Below are 18,440 nucleotides of genomic sequence, written 5' to 3' on the forward strand. Positions count from 1 at the left end.
GCTCCTAAGCTCAGCAACACAGCAGCCCCTCCCCCCTCCGTGGCCGCCAGGGGCTGCGGCCGGATGGTCAGCACGCACACTGCACTTCTCGTGCAGGCCTTTAAGGCTTCCCAGGTGGGAGCAGGGCACACGGTGGTTCAGCGGCGGCTGCTGGGAGCAGCGCATTCCTGGGTTTTTGCCCTCCTGTCTCGCAGCCTGAGAAAGGAAGCTGGCACCACTTCCTCCGTCTGGGAAGGGGGCCTGGAAATGGCCAACCCCCCTCCCTCCCGTCCGCCCACCCAAAGAATCACTCAAAATCCAATGTAGTAATCAACGGGTTTTATTTTCCTAGAACTGAAATCGTCTACGGTTTTCAGAGCTAAAGTCCCAAAGCTACAGTCAGCAATTTTTCATCAGAGCCCAAGGGGGGGTGGGGGTGGGGGGAGACAGGAGACGGGAGAGAGGCATAGAGGCCGCTACAGAGGCTGGGCAAGGGCACTTATTCCCCTGTCCTCCCAGTGGGTTTCAGATCTGGTGACAACGCTGAGGAGACCAGGTGAGGGACGTGATGGGAACGGACACCAGAAGGAACACCAAAGCCCCAGCTACAAAAAGAAAAGTCATCAAACCCCAAATAGAAGGGAAGCCTCCCAGTGCACCTCGTAAGTGGGGGCAAGAGAGGGGAAGGAGCCGGGGGTGGGGGTGGCACACAAAGGGATAGGGGTCTTTAAAATTTTTTTTTGTAATTTTCTTTTATTAAAAACATCTCCTAAAAAATGTGTCTTTTCATGTCTGGGTGACATATGTGACTGTAGGATGGCCTTGAGCACTGTGGGGAGAGGGAAAAGGGCAGCTAAGGGGTCTCCCCAGGGCATCCTATCTCTGGCCAGAGATCCGAGGTGGACAGACGCTCCTCAATGCTCCCACCCTAGCTGGGTGAAGTCAACCCTCTGGACCTCAGGTCCTCGGCCCAACAACTCGGGAGCCCCCAAATCTTCTGACGATCATCTGTGACTCCCAGAACTCCTGGGGTCAGCAAAAGGAAGATTGGATGTTGCCCATCATCAAGGGTTTATGGAAGGGAGCCCCTCCCCTACAAGCTGTCCCACTTCCCTTGAAGCTAGGGGGCTGAGAGAACAGGTACGGGAGGAGGGGACAGGAGCGCACGAAGATGCCATCTTCCTGCCCACCCCCCACCCCTACTTGAAGATCGCCCCTCTCAGGCCCAGAAGCCTACCCTGTTGTTTTATTCTCCATCCCTTCCAGTCCTACCCCCGATGCCAGCTAATCCAGAGGTCCAGAATGCTGGGGGGGGAAGGGGAGGGGCAGGAAGGTGTCAGGAGGTGGAAACCACCAGTCCAGGCCCCAACAGATACCCTGGGAAACGGCTCCAGGCAGGGAGGGACACAATGGCCTCATTGCAGCCCACGAAGCAGAACACATGGCCCTGACTCAGATCACAGGGGTGTGGGGATCTGGAGGCAAGGGCCAGGTGGCCTGCCCCATCCAGGTCAATCTCCAGGGGCTGGGCTTGGAATGGGGAGAGTTAAGTGGCAAAGGAGGGCGGGGCGGGGCGGGGTTCCCAGTTTGCAGGCCATGGCCAGTTTCCCCAGTAGCACCCAGACAGCAGCAGGAACGGGGCAGGGGCTCCTCTTGAAACATTGGTGGCTACAGGCTGCGGGGGGAGGGTTGGAGGGGAGAAGGGTTATGGGTGTGGCCTTGGGCTGGCCACACCCCAGCCAGTGTCCACGTCCTGGGAGAGCCCACCCTGCCTCCGTGGCAGGACCCCCCTCCTCCTCCACAGGTGGCTGGTCAACCCCCAAGCCCAGCTGCCTCAGAGCAGGGGGCTCCCTCACCTCTCACGATCTCTGATGCCTGGGGCCTCAGAATCTTCCTTGGCAGCCTCTTCCTCCTCTAACTCCTCATCTTCCTCCTGAGGAAGCCCCCGGCCAGAGCCGGGCTCAGAGGGGGTACGGTTCTTCTCCACCTCCACAGGGAGGGGCCTCTCAGCCTCCAAGGGGGCTACTTCCTTCTCTTCCCCTTCGGGATCTTCTGTCTCCTTGGGACGTTTTGGGGAGTCCTAGGTGGGGTTGGCAGAGATGAGGCGGGCTGAGGCCAAGGAGTGGGGGTGCCAGCCACCCACCTGTGCCCCTCTTCCACAGAGGCTCTTTCCTTGACATACCCACAACCCCCTTCCCCAGCCCTCCGCCGCTGAAGGGTCTCCTGTGCCCCAGCTTCTTGGCAAGGGACCCCCAGACTACGGGCTGGTCCACCCCAGACTGCAGGGTCTCTGGAGTAGCAGCTGGCTTCCCTGGGACCCAGGCGGGGATCAGTTACCTCCAGCAGGTCCCCCGCTCTCCTCTTCAGCGCCCCCTTCTCGTTCTTCTCCTTGGCCGGCTCATCGATGACCAGCTTCCCTTCCTCATCGCTGCTACCCTCTGCACTCCCTTTCTTGTCGCCATCACCCTCCGTGGCTTCGGGCTCGGGCTCGGGCTCATCCACAGAGCTCTTCTTGGGGGCAGACTGCGCGCAGAGACAGCAGAGGCTGAGTGGCACCTGCGTGGCCTGTGGGGGCCCCTCCCCAGACCCGCCCTCGGCCACTCACTCCTTCCTTCTCCCGCCTCGCCCCCGCCCCCCCCCCCAGGTGCCCAGTCTCACGAGTGATTTGAGACCCACCTCTGTCGGATTAGCCCCGGGCTAAACCCACTGGCCGGGCAGGCAGGGCTCTGTGCAGGAGGGGGGAGGGCTGGAGCAGGAGGCAAAACCTCGGGTCAACTTCTCCCAAAGGGAGCTGGGACCCTTTCCCCGCCGACCCCCGCCCCCCACCCTCCCGCCTCATCCTGCCCGGCTCACGAGCACCTCCTCCTGGAAGCCTTCGTGGAAAGAGTCAAGGCCAAGTCCTACACTCACACCGGGTCCCTTAAAGGGCTGTCCCCACTTACCGCCTCTGTCCTGTCCTTGCCCCCCAGGCCACTGTCTAAATAGCACAATGATATACCACACGCCTCCCCCAACCCCAGCCCCTCCTGCAGGGCCCCCCACCCCCACCCCAGGAGCTCCTGCCCCCCCGAAAGGCCTGGTTTCTCAGTCCTGAAAGCTAAGCATCCCGCGTGGGCCCGGGTTCCAAATGAGCCGGCGGCCACACCTGCTTTCCAGGGGGTCTTTGGGGCCGCTGGCTGCTCACCTGATAGCCCGAGGCCTTGACAGTAGGGTTGTTCTCGATCTCCCACAGCCCCTCGCTGAACCCTTTCCTCTTGTTGGGCTTGCCAAACTTCTCCTTGGACTCTTCGTAAGGGAAGAGGTCTTTGGGACCCAGGAATGCCCTGGGGAGAGAGGGGAGACTGTGCTCTGGAGCCCTCCCTGCCTGAGCCGCGGGGAAGGGACGCTGACACCACCTGTGGCCCACGGCGCTCTGCCCTCGGCCCTCCCCACCTCTGGCCCCTCACTCACGTCTCATGGGTCCCGAAAAAAAAGACTTGGTACTTGTTGGCTGTCGACTTCACGGCGGCCTCGGGCATCTCGTCAATCTGGGAGCAAGATGAGGAAAATTGAGTGTGAGCGGAGTCCTAAGGTCACAACTTGGGGCCGAGGTTGGCCTCCAGGACATATCTGTGTAAAAGCCGACGCAGAGGGGCCCAAGACGTCACCGAGGTGGCTTCTGAACCCTTTTTAGAGGTGGCGCTTTGTTCAAAGTCAGACAGCAGGCCCAGCAGAAACCTGGAGTTGGCCCCCTCTCCTCAAGCCCGACGGCACGGTTCCACCTGCCCACAAGCCCACGTCCCGGCCAGCGTCGGTGGTCACCTCTTCCCCCGGGCTCTCGGCCTCCACCCTCACGGGACTGCAGCCTGCCTACAAGGCACCGGCCCCAGGGCAGCCAGAGTGGCCTTCCAACCGCAACACTTCGCCCCTGCTGAGACCTTCCCAAGTCCGCTCGTGATCAGAGCCCCCCCGTACACCTCTTCCTGAAGAGGCCATACTCCCAGGACTGCCACCGATATCTGTCTGGCCTTGGGCAACTTACTGAACTGCCTTCTACCTCAGTTTCCTCATCTGTAAACGGAGACAGTCACAGAACCCAAGCCACAGGGATTAAATGCGGTTTGCCCCACGTGCACTAGCTCTCCTCCTTGGCCACTGGCTGCCCTCCCCCTCTCTGCTGTGGCCACGCTGGTCTCTGCTCTCCCACACTCACTAACTCTTGGCGAGCCCTCCAACCGCAGCCCGGCATGGCTTCCTCCTCCGGAGGGCGCCCCCACCCCTCCTGGCCCAGCTGGCCCCCCACAGAAGCCTCAGCACCTCTCCTTCAGAGGGCCGGTGCCATGGTTACCCACATCAACATCTGAGCAACGCCCATGTGGACTCTCTGGCCTGCACCTGCCCCGAGACTGGACAGCAGGTGCCCAGCAAGCAGCAGGCTCACGGGAAGATCTGCTGAATGAATGCATGAGACAGATAAAGGCCACTGCTCTGGTTACCGTGGAGGCGCAAGACCAAGGGGCTGCCTATTCAACAACCCCCCCCCACCCCAGGGAGCAACCCCAAAAGCTTCTGAGGAACACTTTGGAAAGCCTCTTGATATAGTCAGACACTCTCATTTTACAGATGAGGAAACTGAGGTCCCCCCCCCAAACGACAGAAGTTAGTGAGGGTCCCAGAGTTGGTCTCCTGCCACGTCCTGGGGGCACGAGGAGGGAAAGGTGCAGAGATCTGGGGTCAGAGGAAATGCACAGGCAGTGGCCCCAACAGCCTCCCCAGATCAGGCCCGAAGAGCCCAGGCCAAGCGAGCTGGGGGTGGGGGGACTACAACTCCCAGCAACACTTGCAGCAGCGGCCTCGGCTGCCTGGCTTCCCGCCGGACACGGGCCAGGTGGCCATGTTGACTGGGGCCCCACGCGCATTTAGGACAGAGACAGACAGCCTGAGGCATCGATTAACACCACCAGGACTGGGACACAGTGTCTGACCTGGGGGCCTGGGGACACAGGGAGGCGGGGTGTCGAGAAGGCGCGGAGACACACCCAGGAGGGGGCGGAGCCCCGGGCAGGGAACGGAGGGGCACCGGGCTCCAGGCACGGAGTCTTCAGGTTCCTGGGCACCTCCCCCCTCGCCCTGTGGCCTCCGGGGACAGAAGTCCAGCCCCTCCCCTCAGGAAAGCCCAGCACCAACTGGGCCCTCCCCATGACCAGGAGGTTGGGGTGTGATAGCAGGGGGTGGAAAGGCACGCAGTTCCCCCCCACAAACAGGATCCCCATCGCCATGACAACCCACCCCGCCCCCGGGGCCACTCAGCAACCAGGAATGTGACCACCCCTCCCCCCACTCTGGATTGGGGAGGAGGGGACACGAACACACCCCACCCCCACCCCCACCCCTGAGCCTGGAGTCTGGCACCTGGGTCCCCGGCCTGCTGGAAACCGCAGCTAGCGCTGGAGGGCCCAGGCCCTTCTCAGGAAGCCAGGCCTGGGGTGCGGGAGGAGGAGGAGCCAGTCTTCGGCCAGGACACCTGGGTCTTGTGACCAGCTGGCTCCCCACCCTCCTCTCAGAGGGGGGCGAGGCAAAAAAAAAAAAAAAAAAAAAAGAGAGAGAGAGAGACTCCAGGGCTTAGAGGTCCCAGGAGACGTGCACAATAGCACGAACCCTCCCCTAGGCCTCTTCTCCACCCATCTCGACCCCAGGACCCAGGGCAGGGGTGGGGGGCAAAAGGGCCTTCCTGGGGGTGCAACAGGGAACCTCGTGCTCGGGGCTCACACCTGAGCCAGGGCCTCGAGGCGCAAGAAGGGTGGAAGGGAAGAAACTGAGGCTCAGGAGAGGGGGTGGGGTGAAGGAAGGGTCAGACAGGAGGGGACAGGAAGCTCTCTCCAGCAGCACAGCCCTCAAAGCGCTGCCCCACAGGGCTTTCCCATGTAAAGTGAACTCCCAGGCAGCTGAGCGGTGTGACAGGGGACCCAGGAGGCCACCAGCTGCCCAGCCTCAGGGGCGGAGGAGAAACAAAAGAATGGATGAGAATTAAAAATAGAACCACACGCCAGATACACCCGCCCTGCTGACTTCTGGCCAAATAAAGGGTGGGTATGGAGTTCAGAGGGAAGTCAGGGGCCTTCGACCCCAAAAGGGTCACCCTGCTCCCGGCCTCACCTTGACGGTGGTACCTGTGGGGGAAGCGCCAGGACAAGTGGGCTGTTTTCACTCAGTGGAATCCTCAACCCCTCACCTCACAAAGGGGAAAAGTCCCTTCCATCCTTCAAGCTACAAAGGAAACCTCGTTTCTCGCGTTTCAAAGTGAAGGGCAGTTCTTTCCTGCGTATGGAGGACGTGAGGTCTCAAGAGAGGCCTGTACCCCCAATACAGACATATGTCTCCCAGGCGGTGCCTTTATATCCAGACCGTGACTCACAGCAAGTGAGTCAAGGGTAAGCAGGGCAGGGTGGGGCCGGACCAGTGCTAGGGACCCTGCCGCACCCCCTCTACTGGTCAACGGGGGAGGGGGGTCTGCTACTTCTCAGCCATTCCAGAAATCCAGGCAGGTTAATTCTCCCAGGCGGGGGCCCATCCACTCCAGGCCCAACCCTCTGCATGTGCCTGGCTCCATCAGACAGACCCGAGGGCAGGAAAAGCTGCCCCCCGGCCCCCAGGGCTCATGGCCACCCGCTGAAGCCTGATGAGGGACCCCAGGTGAGGAATGGGGAAGGCGACTGAACACCTCTCCCCAGTCTCGGACCAAAGCCAAGTCGGGGACCGCCTGTCCACACGTAGGAAGACAACAGGGAAGGCTAAGGCCACACTGACTGCCAGCCAGGGTTCTGACCACCACACCCAGAGCCGAGCCCGGCCTGACCCAGGAACCGGAAAATCTGGGGCAGGAGACAGTTGGGGCCGGGAAAGTGTGGCAAGCCCAAGAGGCAGAAAAGAGAAGGTGGTGCCTGGACGCGGGGGAGGGAGGAAAGCTGGGTGAGGCCCTGTGGCTGCTCAGGTTTTCTGGGATTGTGAAACAGGAAGCAGAGAGAGGAGGAAGGAACCTGGGGTGGGGGGGGAATCCCAGAGTCTTGAAGGTTAGTTGTTAAGTGCTTGGAGATTCCCCCCAAGAAGTCAAGCCGAAGGAAGAGGGGAAGGAGAAGGTTAAGATGTCGTGTGCCACTGCAATCGGGACAGGTCTTGCCTACCACGTGGCCCCTCCGGCTGGCTGGGCTCTCCAGTCCCACCCAGTCAGCCATCCTCCCCAGAAGCAGGGGCTGAGGAAGGAAAACCCACTCAGCGGCCTCCACCTGGCCATCCACGAGGCCTCCTTACTCCTCTTTGGTCTCAGGAAAGGCCAGGCCCCTTCACTCTGCCCCTCTAGGGGCTAAGACAGCATCCACGCATGGAGAGGAGACCCGGATTTGTCAGCTCTTTTGGCATCCCAGGAGGATCTACGTGGGAGATAAGAGCCTTGGGTGCACCGATCCCCAGATGTCCCAATCGAAAGCTGGAGCACAGGCAGAGGGTGGCACCCTCCCTATCTCTTGGAGATCCAGTCTGACCTCCCCTCCCCAAGCCTCGCTCTATCTAAAAGGTCCAGGCCTCAACAGGAAGGCACTGCCCCCTGGTCCCGCCCTTCTGGCCTGGAGGCCTACGAAGGATGAAGACAAGACTAAATGGCATCCCCAGTCCCAAGGGCGGCCTCACCCTAAAGGCCACCAGAAACCTGAAGGTCTACCTCACAGGGGCCAATATGGGCCGGTCTGTGTCCCCCTCACTGTTTTCTCTTTCCTGATCCAGAAGGAGTTCCCTGCAACCCACATTCCAGCTGCACGGCTTCCCTGGGGCCTGGCCCAGCCTCCAGACTTTGTCCCACCCCCCCTCCCCCAGGAGGTAGGAGCCGCAGCAGAGACCTGGGTTCAGTTCTTGCCCTGCCCAACAGGGCCTTGGCATCTGGGCCAAGAAGCCGGACGGATCAAAGGTACAGAGTAAAGTACACAAGTGCCCACAGGCCACATACCCCAACACACACGCAAGGCTGTCTGCGGCTGCTTCCTCACAACCCCCCTAACCCCCAGCCCAGGCACTTAGAAGGCCCTGGAAGCTGAGAGAGCCCCTCGTTTCCATTCGTGTCCGGACATCTAGAAGTTTCAGGGAACAGGGAGCTCAAAGCATATGGGGTTAAGCATACTCCTCGAAGAGAGTACAGGGTGAGGAAGGGACTCCTGGGTTTTCTGAGTGGCCCCAAAGTTGGCCTGGCCCTCTGAACAGGACCCGGCAGAGCCTGGGGCAACTTCCCAGGCTCCAAGCAGGGTCGGGCCAGATAAAGACACAGACTCACGTGGAGAACGGTAACCTAAAGCCTGGAAGCAGTTCCACACTTGGCCCCCCGGCTTAGAAAGCTCCCTCCTCCCACTGCTCTCGGCCCTATTTCACTCTCCAGAGTCCTACCTCCAGGGCACAGGGTCACGACTGCACCCAATTGCAAAGGCCTCTCCAGACCCACTTGGAAGTTGCCAGAGGCGCTGCCCCCTGTAACACCCCCAAACTCCTCCAGCAACCTCCCCTCCCTCCTTCCCCCCCTTGGGCTGTCCCAGTCCTTAGGGGAAACCTGAGGAACACAGCAGGTTGGGCTTCTGGGCCCCACCCTCCCACCTGGCCAGGTGCTGGGGGGGGGGGGGGGGGGCAGGCCCTCAAGTTGGCGGGCTCAGTCAACCACATGGCACACTGGGCCGTTGCGGCGGGAGGCTCCTATCTAAGGGGAGAAGCAGCTGGGGCCCCCCCACCTCCAGGAACGGGCAGCCTGGACTGGACCTGCCGGCCTCCCAGGGGCCCTGCCACCCTCGGCCCCCAATTTGAGCTGGCAGCATATGGAGGGCTATTTTTGTGGGGCTGAGCAGCGAAGGGTTCTGGCAACTAATTTCCGAGCCAAGTAGATCCCCTCTCACGCCGCCCCCAAACATTCCTCGACCCTCCCAACTTCAGACCTCTCGCGGCCGCCCCAAACCAAAGTTTTCCAGAAGCGAACTCCGCCTCCGCAGATCCCTCCCCGGGCTGGGACCCTCCCGCTACCTTCTCGCTCCTAGCAGGGTCTGAGTGGGGGCAGCGACCGGGGAGGGCAGCGGGGGTCTCTAAGCGGGTCCCGGGGCGCCCGGGAGGGGTTCCCGACGGCCCCAGCCCAGGCCGCGCGCCCCGCGCCGCCGCGCTCGGGGGGGGAGGGGGGGGGCCGCGCGGACGCCGCGCTCGCCGGGGCCCCCGCCCCCACCATTATGTAACCGGCGGGGGGCGAGGAGGCGCTCGCAGCGAGCCGGGGACTCGGCCGCCCCCCGCCCGCGCCCCTCCGCGCGCGGCGCCCGCGTCCTCCCGACTGTTACGCAACCCAGCCCGGGGCCGGGGCGGCGGGCCGCGCTGCTCACCCGGGCCGGCCAGTGCGGGTAGCCCTTCATCTTGGCGAACACCAGGTCCCCGCACTTGTACTCCTTCTGCCGGTTGGAGCGCGACATGGCGGGGCTCCGGGCGCCCCGGGCTCCGCGCCGCGCCGGCGAGCGTGAGCCCAAGTTTGCGCGCGCGGCGGTGGCGGCGCCGCTGCGCTCCGGCCCTCGAGCGGCCCCCGCCTCGATGGCGGCCCCCGGCCCCAGCTCCGGCGCGGCCACGGCTGTGCGCCCGCGCCGCTCGGACGGGGCGGGCGCGGATGCGGCGGCGCGGTGCTGCGCGCTCGTGCGGTTGTTTGTGTTTGAAATTCAATTGCTCCCTCCTCGGCGCGAGGCCTCTTCCTCCTCCCCCGCCGGCCCCCTCCCCCTCCTCCCCCGCTCCCCTCCCCCTCCCGCGCCGGTTCGATGCGCGCGGCGCTCGGCGCCCCGGGCCTGCCGCGGCCCGACGCCCAACCCGGGGCCGCCCGGCGGCGCGCGGCGGCACAGGCCTGAGGAGCCGAGCGCCGAGCTCGCCGAGCGGGCTTTGTGTGCAGCTGTCGGGGGGCGCCCGCCCGCACGCCGGCCGGGAGGAGTTGGCGCCCGGCTGGACGGAGCGGCCTGGCGCCCCTCCCCTGGCCCGGGGGCGCTGGCTCGCGGGGCCCGACGCGGCCGCGGGGGCCCGTGTGGGTCCCTGCCCTGCGCCCCCAGTGCGCGCCGGGCGCCGACGTGCGGATCGCCGGGGGTCCGAACGGCGGGCTGTGCGCCCCGCAGCGGCCTCGGCTGAGGGGCGAGGCTCCAGTTTGGAAGCCGGGAGGTGTCCGAGGGCTTGGGGTACAAAGCGGCCACGTTCTGGGGGCTGCTTCCTGGCAAAAGCGATCTGGGCTCCGCCGCCAGTTCAGCCCGCAGAGAGGAGCCCTGTTCTCGCGGGGAAGAGACCGCACAATGCCAGTAAATCCCAGACCATCCGTAAACCAAGCCGTGAAGCTTGGGGAGCAGGGCACTGCTTCTTGCGGGGGGCGGGTACTGGGGAAGACTCTTTGAAGGCTTCCCAAAGTTGATGACTCGGATCTGGGTCTCCCAAGAGTGATTTTACTGGATTCCAGAGACGACATCGTAGCCTAGGTTCTGTGATCACAAGTGGTAGAACCAACCCTTGAACTCGGGTCTCTCCCCGTTAAGCCAAACGGGGCTACTGTCATTACTTCTTTAAGTTGCTGTCACCATCGATCTTGGATTCGCTCAAATCCAGACACCTGTGTGGTCTCAGATAAGATAACTTGGATCTCTTACCGCACTTCCAGATCCTTAACATCTTGCAACTAGATATTCTGGATTTGAATAGGTAAAATAACCGTGCTTTTCTTCGCACAAGTTTCCTGATCCGACCTCAAAGCATAGGCAAGATCTCCCTGCAAAGAAGCACAGAAGGCCCACGTCCACGTGCCTTCCTCCTGAGAACCCGGACCCCCTCCTTGCACTTTCCTCAGTCAGTTTCCTCACCTGTGAGGTGGGATAACCTTCTGCCCTGACACCGTCTGGGGCATGGGGTGGCTGCTTATTAGCGGAGGCCTGCGTCCTTCCTATCAGCCCGCTGTCCCTACACACGACATCCTTACGGCAATGCGTTTTACAAGTTTTGCCTTTATAACAGTGTGGCCTCCCGGCAGAATTCCCCCTTGGGCTAGGAGCCCCTCCGGCCCTGTCCCAGGCGCTGCTGGCACAGAGGGCCACTCTTGTTGCGATGCATGGCCCCAGCCTCCGCGCGGACTTGTCGATTTGTTTCAAAAGCAAATCCAAACTTGTTGCAACAGAGCAGCTAGACTCCAGTTGGTGTTTACTTTGCAAAGCATTCCAGTTTGAAATGTTGTCAGTGTGATAGTCCACATTCTGTCAGGCTAATGCTTTTGTTTGTTCTTATTGTTAGCCCAGAGTCTTGTCACAAGTTTTTGAAGATGTTTCGGAAAGTCCTGTGTCACAACACGCTTCCTTTAAGCGTCCAGGCCAGTTGTTATAAATGTGCAGAGTTTGAGGGCAACAAGCATGTTCTAAACTGTTTAAGGATGTCGTGTAGCCCAGTTCGTTAAAACCAAGAGCTCTATCCATTTCTCCACTTTGTTGCATCTTAATAGCCTGTTGGGAGGTGGCTGCCAGACTTCAGAATTCTCCAGCAGATCTCTTGGGCCCGGCGTTGAGACCACCGGGCAGATCAAGGTTGAAAGGAAGCAACCAGGTTCCCTTTGTTGCCATAAGCTCCCAGGCCTTGGTTGCAATTTAATATGCAAGTTCTCCTTACAATAACATCCTCAACCACCTCACAGCTGGCCCTAACGATGAGCCCAGAGCTGCAGAGGGTCAGTTACACCGGTGGCCCGGCATAAGCCGGCTTCCCCGGGGAGTCAGGTCTAACTCCTGCTCTGCGGACTTCAGTGTGCAAGCGAATCTTTTGGGAATCCTCTCCAAGAGCGGATTCTAACTCGGTAGGCTTGGGGTGGCTGCATTTCTCACGACCCCCAAGGTGCTGCCGCTTCCAGTTTGCATCACCATTTGAGGGGTAGGAGCTAAAATGCACAGGTCACAGGCCCCTAGATGCCCAGCCCCGCTTGGAACCGCTTCACAAATGTCTCCGTGAAATCCTTCTGTGGAGGCTGGTGGGTGCCTGGTTCCACTTTTGTGTGAGAGGGAGGTCAGGACAGAAGTCAGGGGACTTGGGGCCCCACAGCAGAGAAGCCTGGGGGTGCAGAGCTAGCTCTAGGCTTCCGAAGCCAAGTCTCTGGACCTTGCTAGGTCAGGGGAGTGGTGGGATACTTAGTGTCCACATCAGGAAGGGAGGGACCCAGGGAGGAAGGTGTGCAGGATGCTCTGTGCTGGGTGCTAGGGGAGTGGGCAGTGAGGTCTAGTAGAAACGACCTGGGTTTGCCTGTTGGGGTAACTGGTTTGAATCCCGCTTTTGGCAAATGGCTTAGACAGAATTTCTAAACAAAATTCCCTTCCACTGTAACAACGTGATACAAATAGGGGCCCTTGGGTGGCCCCATTGGTTAAGTGTCCCATTTCGGTTCAGGTCATGATCTCACAGTTCATGGGTTCGAGCCCCGCGTGGGGCTCTGTGCTGACACCTCAGAGCCTGGAGCCTGCTTGCGATTCTGGGTCTCCCTCTCTCTCTCTGCCCCTCCCCTTCTCACACTCTGTCTCTGTCTCTCTCTCAAAAGTAAATAAACATTAAATTTTGTTTTTAATGTGATGCAAATAGCTACCTTAGGGGGTGTCCTGAAGTGAAAAGATTTGCCTCTGTGAAAACCTCAGATGCTTAATTGGTTCAAAGGAAAGTTTAGTTGCCTTCCTTTGAACGCCTAAGTTAGAGGTTCCGCTCCTGTGCTGGCTCTGTATGACCCCCTCCCCACCCCCTACCACCAGTTATATGCTCTGTAAAGTGGAGGAAGGGAAGGAAGATGGCTAGTTCAGACCAGTGTGGCTGTTTTTGTTTTTGTTTTGTTTTTGTTTTTTTGGGTTTTGTTGTTGTTGTTGTTGTTGTTGTTGTTTTTGAAAGAGCACCAGCCGGGGAGAAGAGCACAGGGAGAGAGAGAGAATTTTAAGCGGGCTCCGTGCTCGGCTGGTCTCACAATGTTGAGATCATGACCTGAGCCGAAATCAAGAGTCGGATGCTTACCCAACTGAGCCCCCCAGGCACCCCTGGACCAGTGGTTTCCAAAACCGTGTCTGCATTGCCCCCCAACGCATGCCAGCCAACGTAAAGGCGGAGACGTGCATTTCTGCATGTTACCAAGAGTCCGAGTGGCCAGGTGACCTGGTCCCAGCACCCTCTCCAGCACCGCCACTCTAGGAGAGCTACCTAACCGCCAAGTCTCAGTTTGCATGTCTGTAAAGAGGGGTTGTGATGAGAGATGAATGAAGGAACGTATTTCAAGTGTTTGCGCAGAGCCTGGAACATAGTAAGTGCCTGATAAATGTGTTATCACGGTATTTACTGTTCTATTAGATTCTCAGTGCTATGTACTTTGAGAAGATGGGCTCCCCTGCCCCCGGCTGCTCAGGCAACAGCGTGTGCCCGTTAAAGCTGGCACCTGCCGCCGTGGGGGCCGCTTGGCTGGGCCCCAGTCCCAGCCCCACCGCTCACTCACTCACCGGTTACCCAGCTTTCCTGTGCCTCAACTCTCTCATCTGGGAAAGGGCTGACTAGAATCAGTTCATGTGTGTGCTCTGTGGAAATGCTTAGAACGGTGCCTGGTGCATGGTTGGCTGCTATGCGTTAGCCTTCAGCTGCTAGTACAATATGAGATATTTTTCTTAAAAAATGCATATGTTCTGGGGCGCCTGGGTGGCTCAGTCGGTTGAGCGCCAACTTCGGCTCAGGTCAAGATCTCACAGTTCGTGAGTTCGAGCCCCGCATCGGGCTCTGTGCTGACAGCTCGGAGCCTGGAGCCTGCTTTGGAATGTGTCTCCCTCTCTCTCTGTTCCTCCCCCAGTCGTACTGTCTCTCTCTCTCAAAAATAAATAACAATTTTAAAAATTTTTTAAAAATAAAAGAGGGCTCTGTTCTACAAAAAGTGGAAGTCACTGGATTCGTTCTCTAGGACTGTGCTGTCCAATATGTTGGACTCTTGAAACTTAAATTGTTTAATATTAAACACAATTAAATACTCAGTTCCTCTGCCATTCAAACCACGTTTCAAATGCTTGGTAGCCTCATGTGGCTCGTGGCCACCTATCAGACAGCACAGACATGGAACTTTTCTGTTATCACAGACCGTTTGCTTGGACGGCACTGCTCCAAGGCAGTGACTTTCCACTTGGGCTGTACATTAGTCACTTGAAGAATTAAAAAAAAAATACCAGTGCAGGGGTGCCTCGCTGTCTCAGCCGGTAGAGTGTGTGACTCCTGATCTCAGACCGTGCGTTCAAGCCTCACGTTGGGCATAGAACGTGCTTAAAAAAAAACAACAAAAAAACAGCTAATGCCTGGGCCCGAGTCCCCAGAATTTAGATTTAATTGGTTGACAGCGGGAGCCATTAAAGGGTTTGGGCAGGAGAGAAACATGAGCAGAGCTGAACTTCTAGAAGCTTCTAAAAAGGCCTGGGACTGCCAGGTCAGGGGAGAGGGTGCAGCTTGGCTGCTGCTGAGCGTGGGCCCGATAAGGGAAGGCCAAGGAGGCTCCCAGGCTTGTCTCCCGAGCACTGTGGTGACAACAGCTCCTCAGCTCTCGGGAGAGACGTGACATCTTCCAGGACAGGAGCGGGCAGAGCCCCTTGAGAGCGCCATGAGGCCCGCATCGCCGTTTTCAAAACTCAGTTTCGTTTTTTGGATAAGTAATTAATACACGTTTACGATACGAGACTTAGGAGGTAAAGAAGGTGCCTTTGAAGAAAGCGGTCTCGCTGTATCTCTATCTCCTAGCTGCCCCAGTTTTCTTCTTAGAGACGAAAATATGACCAATTTTGTATGTGTTCTTCCAGTCGTTTCCTATGTAACTTTGAAGCCAACACAAAGCGGATTCCTGCACACAGATCTCAGCAGTTTCCGTGGGACCCCTTCCACGTGGGCCACAAAGGTCTGTCCCATTCACTGTGACGGCTGCGTGACAGTTCACGATTCCTCCTGTGGCGATGACCTAGCCAGTCCCCCGTTGGTGGACATTCAGGTTCCTTCCTCTCTTGTGATAACACCAACCAACGATGCTGTAGCGAAGAAGCCTGTTGTGCACGCCGTCCGCTCTGGGCGAAGGATCTCCAGGTTGCTCTGCAGTTTCCAAACTGGAAGAGGGGCACGGCCGTTCACCGCTGTGGTGTTTGCCCACAAGCGGTTCTGGAAGTAACCTTGCTGCTTACCGCCAGAAGTGCCCAGGTTGGATGGGCCGCCCGCCGTTCCGTGCAGCCACAAACCCCCGGTGTGTCTGCTTTCCCCTAAGTCCCTGCGGTGTAAAGGAACGAGGTCTGGGACCAGGGTCAGGGCCACAGAAGTGTCAGGGCTCCAATCACGTGTGGCCGCCCGCCGCAGCCCTCTCTCCCCTGGAGTGTGGCCTCTGGGACCCCAGGGACAGACGCCTGGGGAGGGGAGGAGCCTGGGAGGTGCTCGCTAAGGAGGGGTCAGGGCCCCTTCCTGCCCTGGTAAGATGGAGCCCTGGTGTGCTAGCTCCCGGTCCCTCCCTCTCAGGGGACAGAGAGCCTCCCTCCACTGGACAGCAGGATTGGCCCTACTGGAGGAGGCGGTGGTGGCTTCTGCGGGGACAGATGGCAATCGGGTACTGAAAGGCCGTTTCTGCCACCACGCTGCCTATGGCCTGGGGCTTCATTCATTCCTTTGCCCCACGTAGCTCCTCGGGCATTGTTAGGTGTTGTGCCCAACGGCAGGTGAATTTTGGGGGGAAAGGGCGGGTCTGGAAATGAGTAAGACAGGCGGCTGGGGCGGCCCTGGGTGCTGTCGTCACCCTCACGCACCTGACTTCGTGGTCCGGTATGGAAGCTTCCAGTTTTCTCCAAATTCACCCTCCCTCCTTTATTTTTCGGTGCGTTTCTTTGTTTTTTCAAAGTATTCATGCAAACCAACCTAAGATTATGTCAAGACTATACAAAGAACACGTACAAATCAGTAAAGAGAAACAACCCAACTGAAAAATGGGCAAAATTCACGAATAACAATTTCACATAAGAACAAAATTACAGGGGCGCCTGGGGGGGTGGGGCTCAGTCGGTTAAGCATCCGACTCTCGATCTCGGCTCAGGTCCTCATCTCACAGTGAGTGGGACCGAGTCCCGCATTGGGCTCTGTGCTGACAGTGCGGAGCCTGCTTGGGATTCGCTCTCTCCTTCTCTCTCTGCCTCTCTCTGTCTGTCAAAATAAAGAAATACACTTAAAAAAAATATATGGTCAACACATGTGAGAGGACACCAATTACTCACGTCATTAGTCGTTACTAATGTTACTTTATTATCAGTGATCAGTAAATTCCCAAGACCACAGTAAGAAGCCCCACGTATGCTCACCCAGTAGGAGGTGGACAGTCACTTACATGTTGTTTGGAAATCAGTGTGATGGCAAGTTGTAAGGTCTGACATTCGCATACGCTACGATCTCCACTCCCGGGGGTGCACACGAGAGAAACCATTGTGCGCGCGCACCGGGAGACGTGGAGAAAGACCATCGCCACCTTGTTCATAACAGCAAACACCGAGGTGCAATTCAGATGCTCACTAGCAGAATGGACAGATAAATTGTACGTTCGTACAAAGTAGTACCAAAACAAAAAATGACAGACGTGTTCAATGTGGATACATCCAAGGCATACGACATCGCGTGGGAAAGGAAAAGTCATTACAGTTTGATACCCTTTTGGTAAAGTTAGACACAGCTAAAAACGACCAGCGTATTTTCAGTTGTACATATGGATGCGAGAAAAAACTGGGTATACATGGAAAAGTTTTCGGGAGAGTGGATACCTAGTGTTGGGGGAGGAGGGGACCCTGAGCGGGAAGGGGAGCGCGGGGAAGCACAGATCAGTGGCAGTCATCGGCTGGGAGGGACGTGGGTGTTGGTTACGTCCATACACAGTTTTCAAGAGAGACCAGAGAGGGTCATGTGTGGACCAACCGTGAAAGCAAATCAGGAGCCGGAGGTTACGGGGTCTCCACTTCTGTGCGGAGATTTGTTGCTGCTGTTTTAAAGTCACAGATGCCTGTGGTTTAAAAGAAACAGAGGTCTCTAAGTTTTAATCAAAAACAGTGGTCCCAGCCCCCACTTTCCTCTCTTCCCTCTCCAGCGACAACAACATTCAGGATGTGTGCTGCCGGGTCCAGCACGAGACAACAACGTTCAACATTCAAGCCATTTTGACTAACGTGTGGCGATTCACTTCCGTATTTCTGAGCAACACGCTGTGATGGCTATATCTTGATTTTTCTCTTGTGGGCTTTATCTATTGACAGAACCCTCTGGAATGTATCTTGCTCTTTCCTCTGTCCGTCTCAGCCACATGGACGTTTCCTGTCCCCCAAGTTCCCATCATCCCAGTACCGTCACGTGATCATGTCTGTTGTATGAACACTCAGGTTCACATGTCAGTTACATCGCCATATTACTTTTCCTTTTATGTATAACATTGTTTTCTCTAAGTTGTCAACTGTTTTTGTTTTTTAATTTTTTTTAAGTTTATTTTTGAGAGACAGAGAGACAGAGAGTGAGTGGGGGAGGGGACAGAGAGAGAAGGAGACACAGAATCTGAAGCAGGCTCCAGGCTCTGAGCTGTCAGCACATAGCCTGATGTGGGTCTTGAACTCACAAACAGTGGGATCATGACCTGAGCCCCCTGGGCACCTGTTTTTGTTTTTGTTTTTTTCTTTGTTTGGATTTCTAGGTTCTCACTCACCAAATCAGCCACAAATTCTCTCCTTTTCCACTCAATCTCTTCTCAAAATATTTGGACACATCAGATACACCATCGATTTCAAATTCTTGCTGTCGTGGTCCCTGAAGCCATCTGTCCAGAACCAGACTGACAGGCGGCCTTCATCTACCTGGGGCCCAGCTGCCCTCCTGACACTTCTGTCCCCCAGCACCCTGGGGGCCCTGCCCACTTTTGTGTGTTTTCTACATCATGGGTGTTTCTCTTTCACGAATAATCCGCCCCCACCCCCCAGTTTTGGGATGGAAACATCCTCTAGTAACTTCCTGAGAAAAGGTGTTTGTAACAGATGTTATTTTGAGAACCCACCAGCTGAAAGTGTCTTTATTCTGCCCGCCCACTCGTTTGATGGTCTCCCAGTCGAATTCTAGGCTGGAAACATTTTTCCTTCCGACTGGTTCCGCTGTCAGGTAGTTTCCAGAGCGTCTGTTATGAAGTTCGCAGTCTTCCAGAGGGAGGTCGTAGGATCTTCTCTTTGTCTCCGGTGTTCTGAAATTCCCCAACGGTGCCGGGCCCTTGTTATCCATTATGCTGAGCAGCTGGTAGACCTTTCAATCGGAAAACCCTTTTCCTTCAGGTCTGCGAAGTTTGCTGTAAATATTCCTTCAGGGGCACCTAGCTGGCTCAGTTGGTAGAGCATGTGACCCCCGATCTTGAGGTCGTGATTTGAGCCGCACATTGG

At 57.9% G+C, this 18,440-nt stretch overlaps 1 protein-coding gene across 4 annotated transcripts; it reads right to left on the bottom strand.

Annotated features, from left to right (window-relative positions):
* Positions 1 to 303: 303 nt before the first annotated feature.
* On the bottom strand, positions 304 to 9,706 carry HDGF (heparin binding growth factor). Of its 4 annotated transcripts, none has more exons than XM_019431471.2 (6): positions 9,351 to 9,706; positions 3,430 to 3,506; positions 3,164 to 3,302; positions 2,317 to 2,502; positions 1,836 to 2,059; positions 304 to 1,654 (listed from the first exon to the last, which is right to left on the bottom strand). In XM_019431471.2, the coding sequence occupies exons 1-6, from the start codon at positions 9,435 to 9,437 to the stop codon at positions 1,648 to 1,650; spliced, it is 720 nt and encodes a 239-aa protein (XP_019287016.1). In that variant the 5' UTR covers positions 9,438 to 9,706; the 3' UTR covers positions 304 to 1,647. The 4 variants fall into 4 exon arrangements, with proteins under 4 accessions (XP_019287016.1, XP_019287015.1, XP_019287018.1 ...); XM_019431470.2 differs by lacking the exon at positions 9,351 to 9,706 and adding an exon at positions 9,007 to 9,137; XM_019431473.2 differs by lacking the exon at positions 9,351 to 9,706 and adding an exon at positions 8,386 to 8,497.
* Positions 9,707 to 18,440: the final 8,734 nt, after the last annotated feature.

This window comes from Panthera pardus, unplaced genomic scaffold (genome assembly GCF_024362965.1).
Source record: "Panthera pardus isolate Hobbes unplaced genomic scaffold, ASM2436296v1 HiC_scaffold_21, whole genome shotgun sequence".
Taxonomy (NCBI): domain Eukaryota; kingdom Metazoa; phylum Chordata; class Mammalia; order Carnivora; family Felidae; genus Panthera; species Panthera pardus.

What these genes read in the sequence shown, in the direction of transcription:
- HDGF (XM_019431471.2), bottom strand. Translation starts at nt 9,437, where the DNA reads ATGTCGCGCTCCAACCGGCAGAAGGAGTACAAGTGCGGGGACCTGGTG. An exon ending in ACCCGCACTGGCCGGCCCGG is followed by an intron (nt 3,507 to 9,350) that starts GTGAGCAGCGCG and finishes TCTTGCTCCCAG; the next exon opens with ATTGACGAGATGCCCGAGGC. An exon ending in GAGCGGGGGACCTGCTGGAG is followed by an intron (nt 2,060 to 2,316) that starts GTAACTGATCCC and finishes AACCCCACCTAG; the next exon opens with GACTCCCCAAAACGTCCCAA.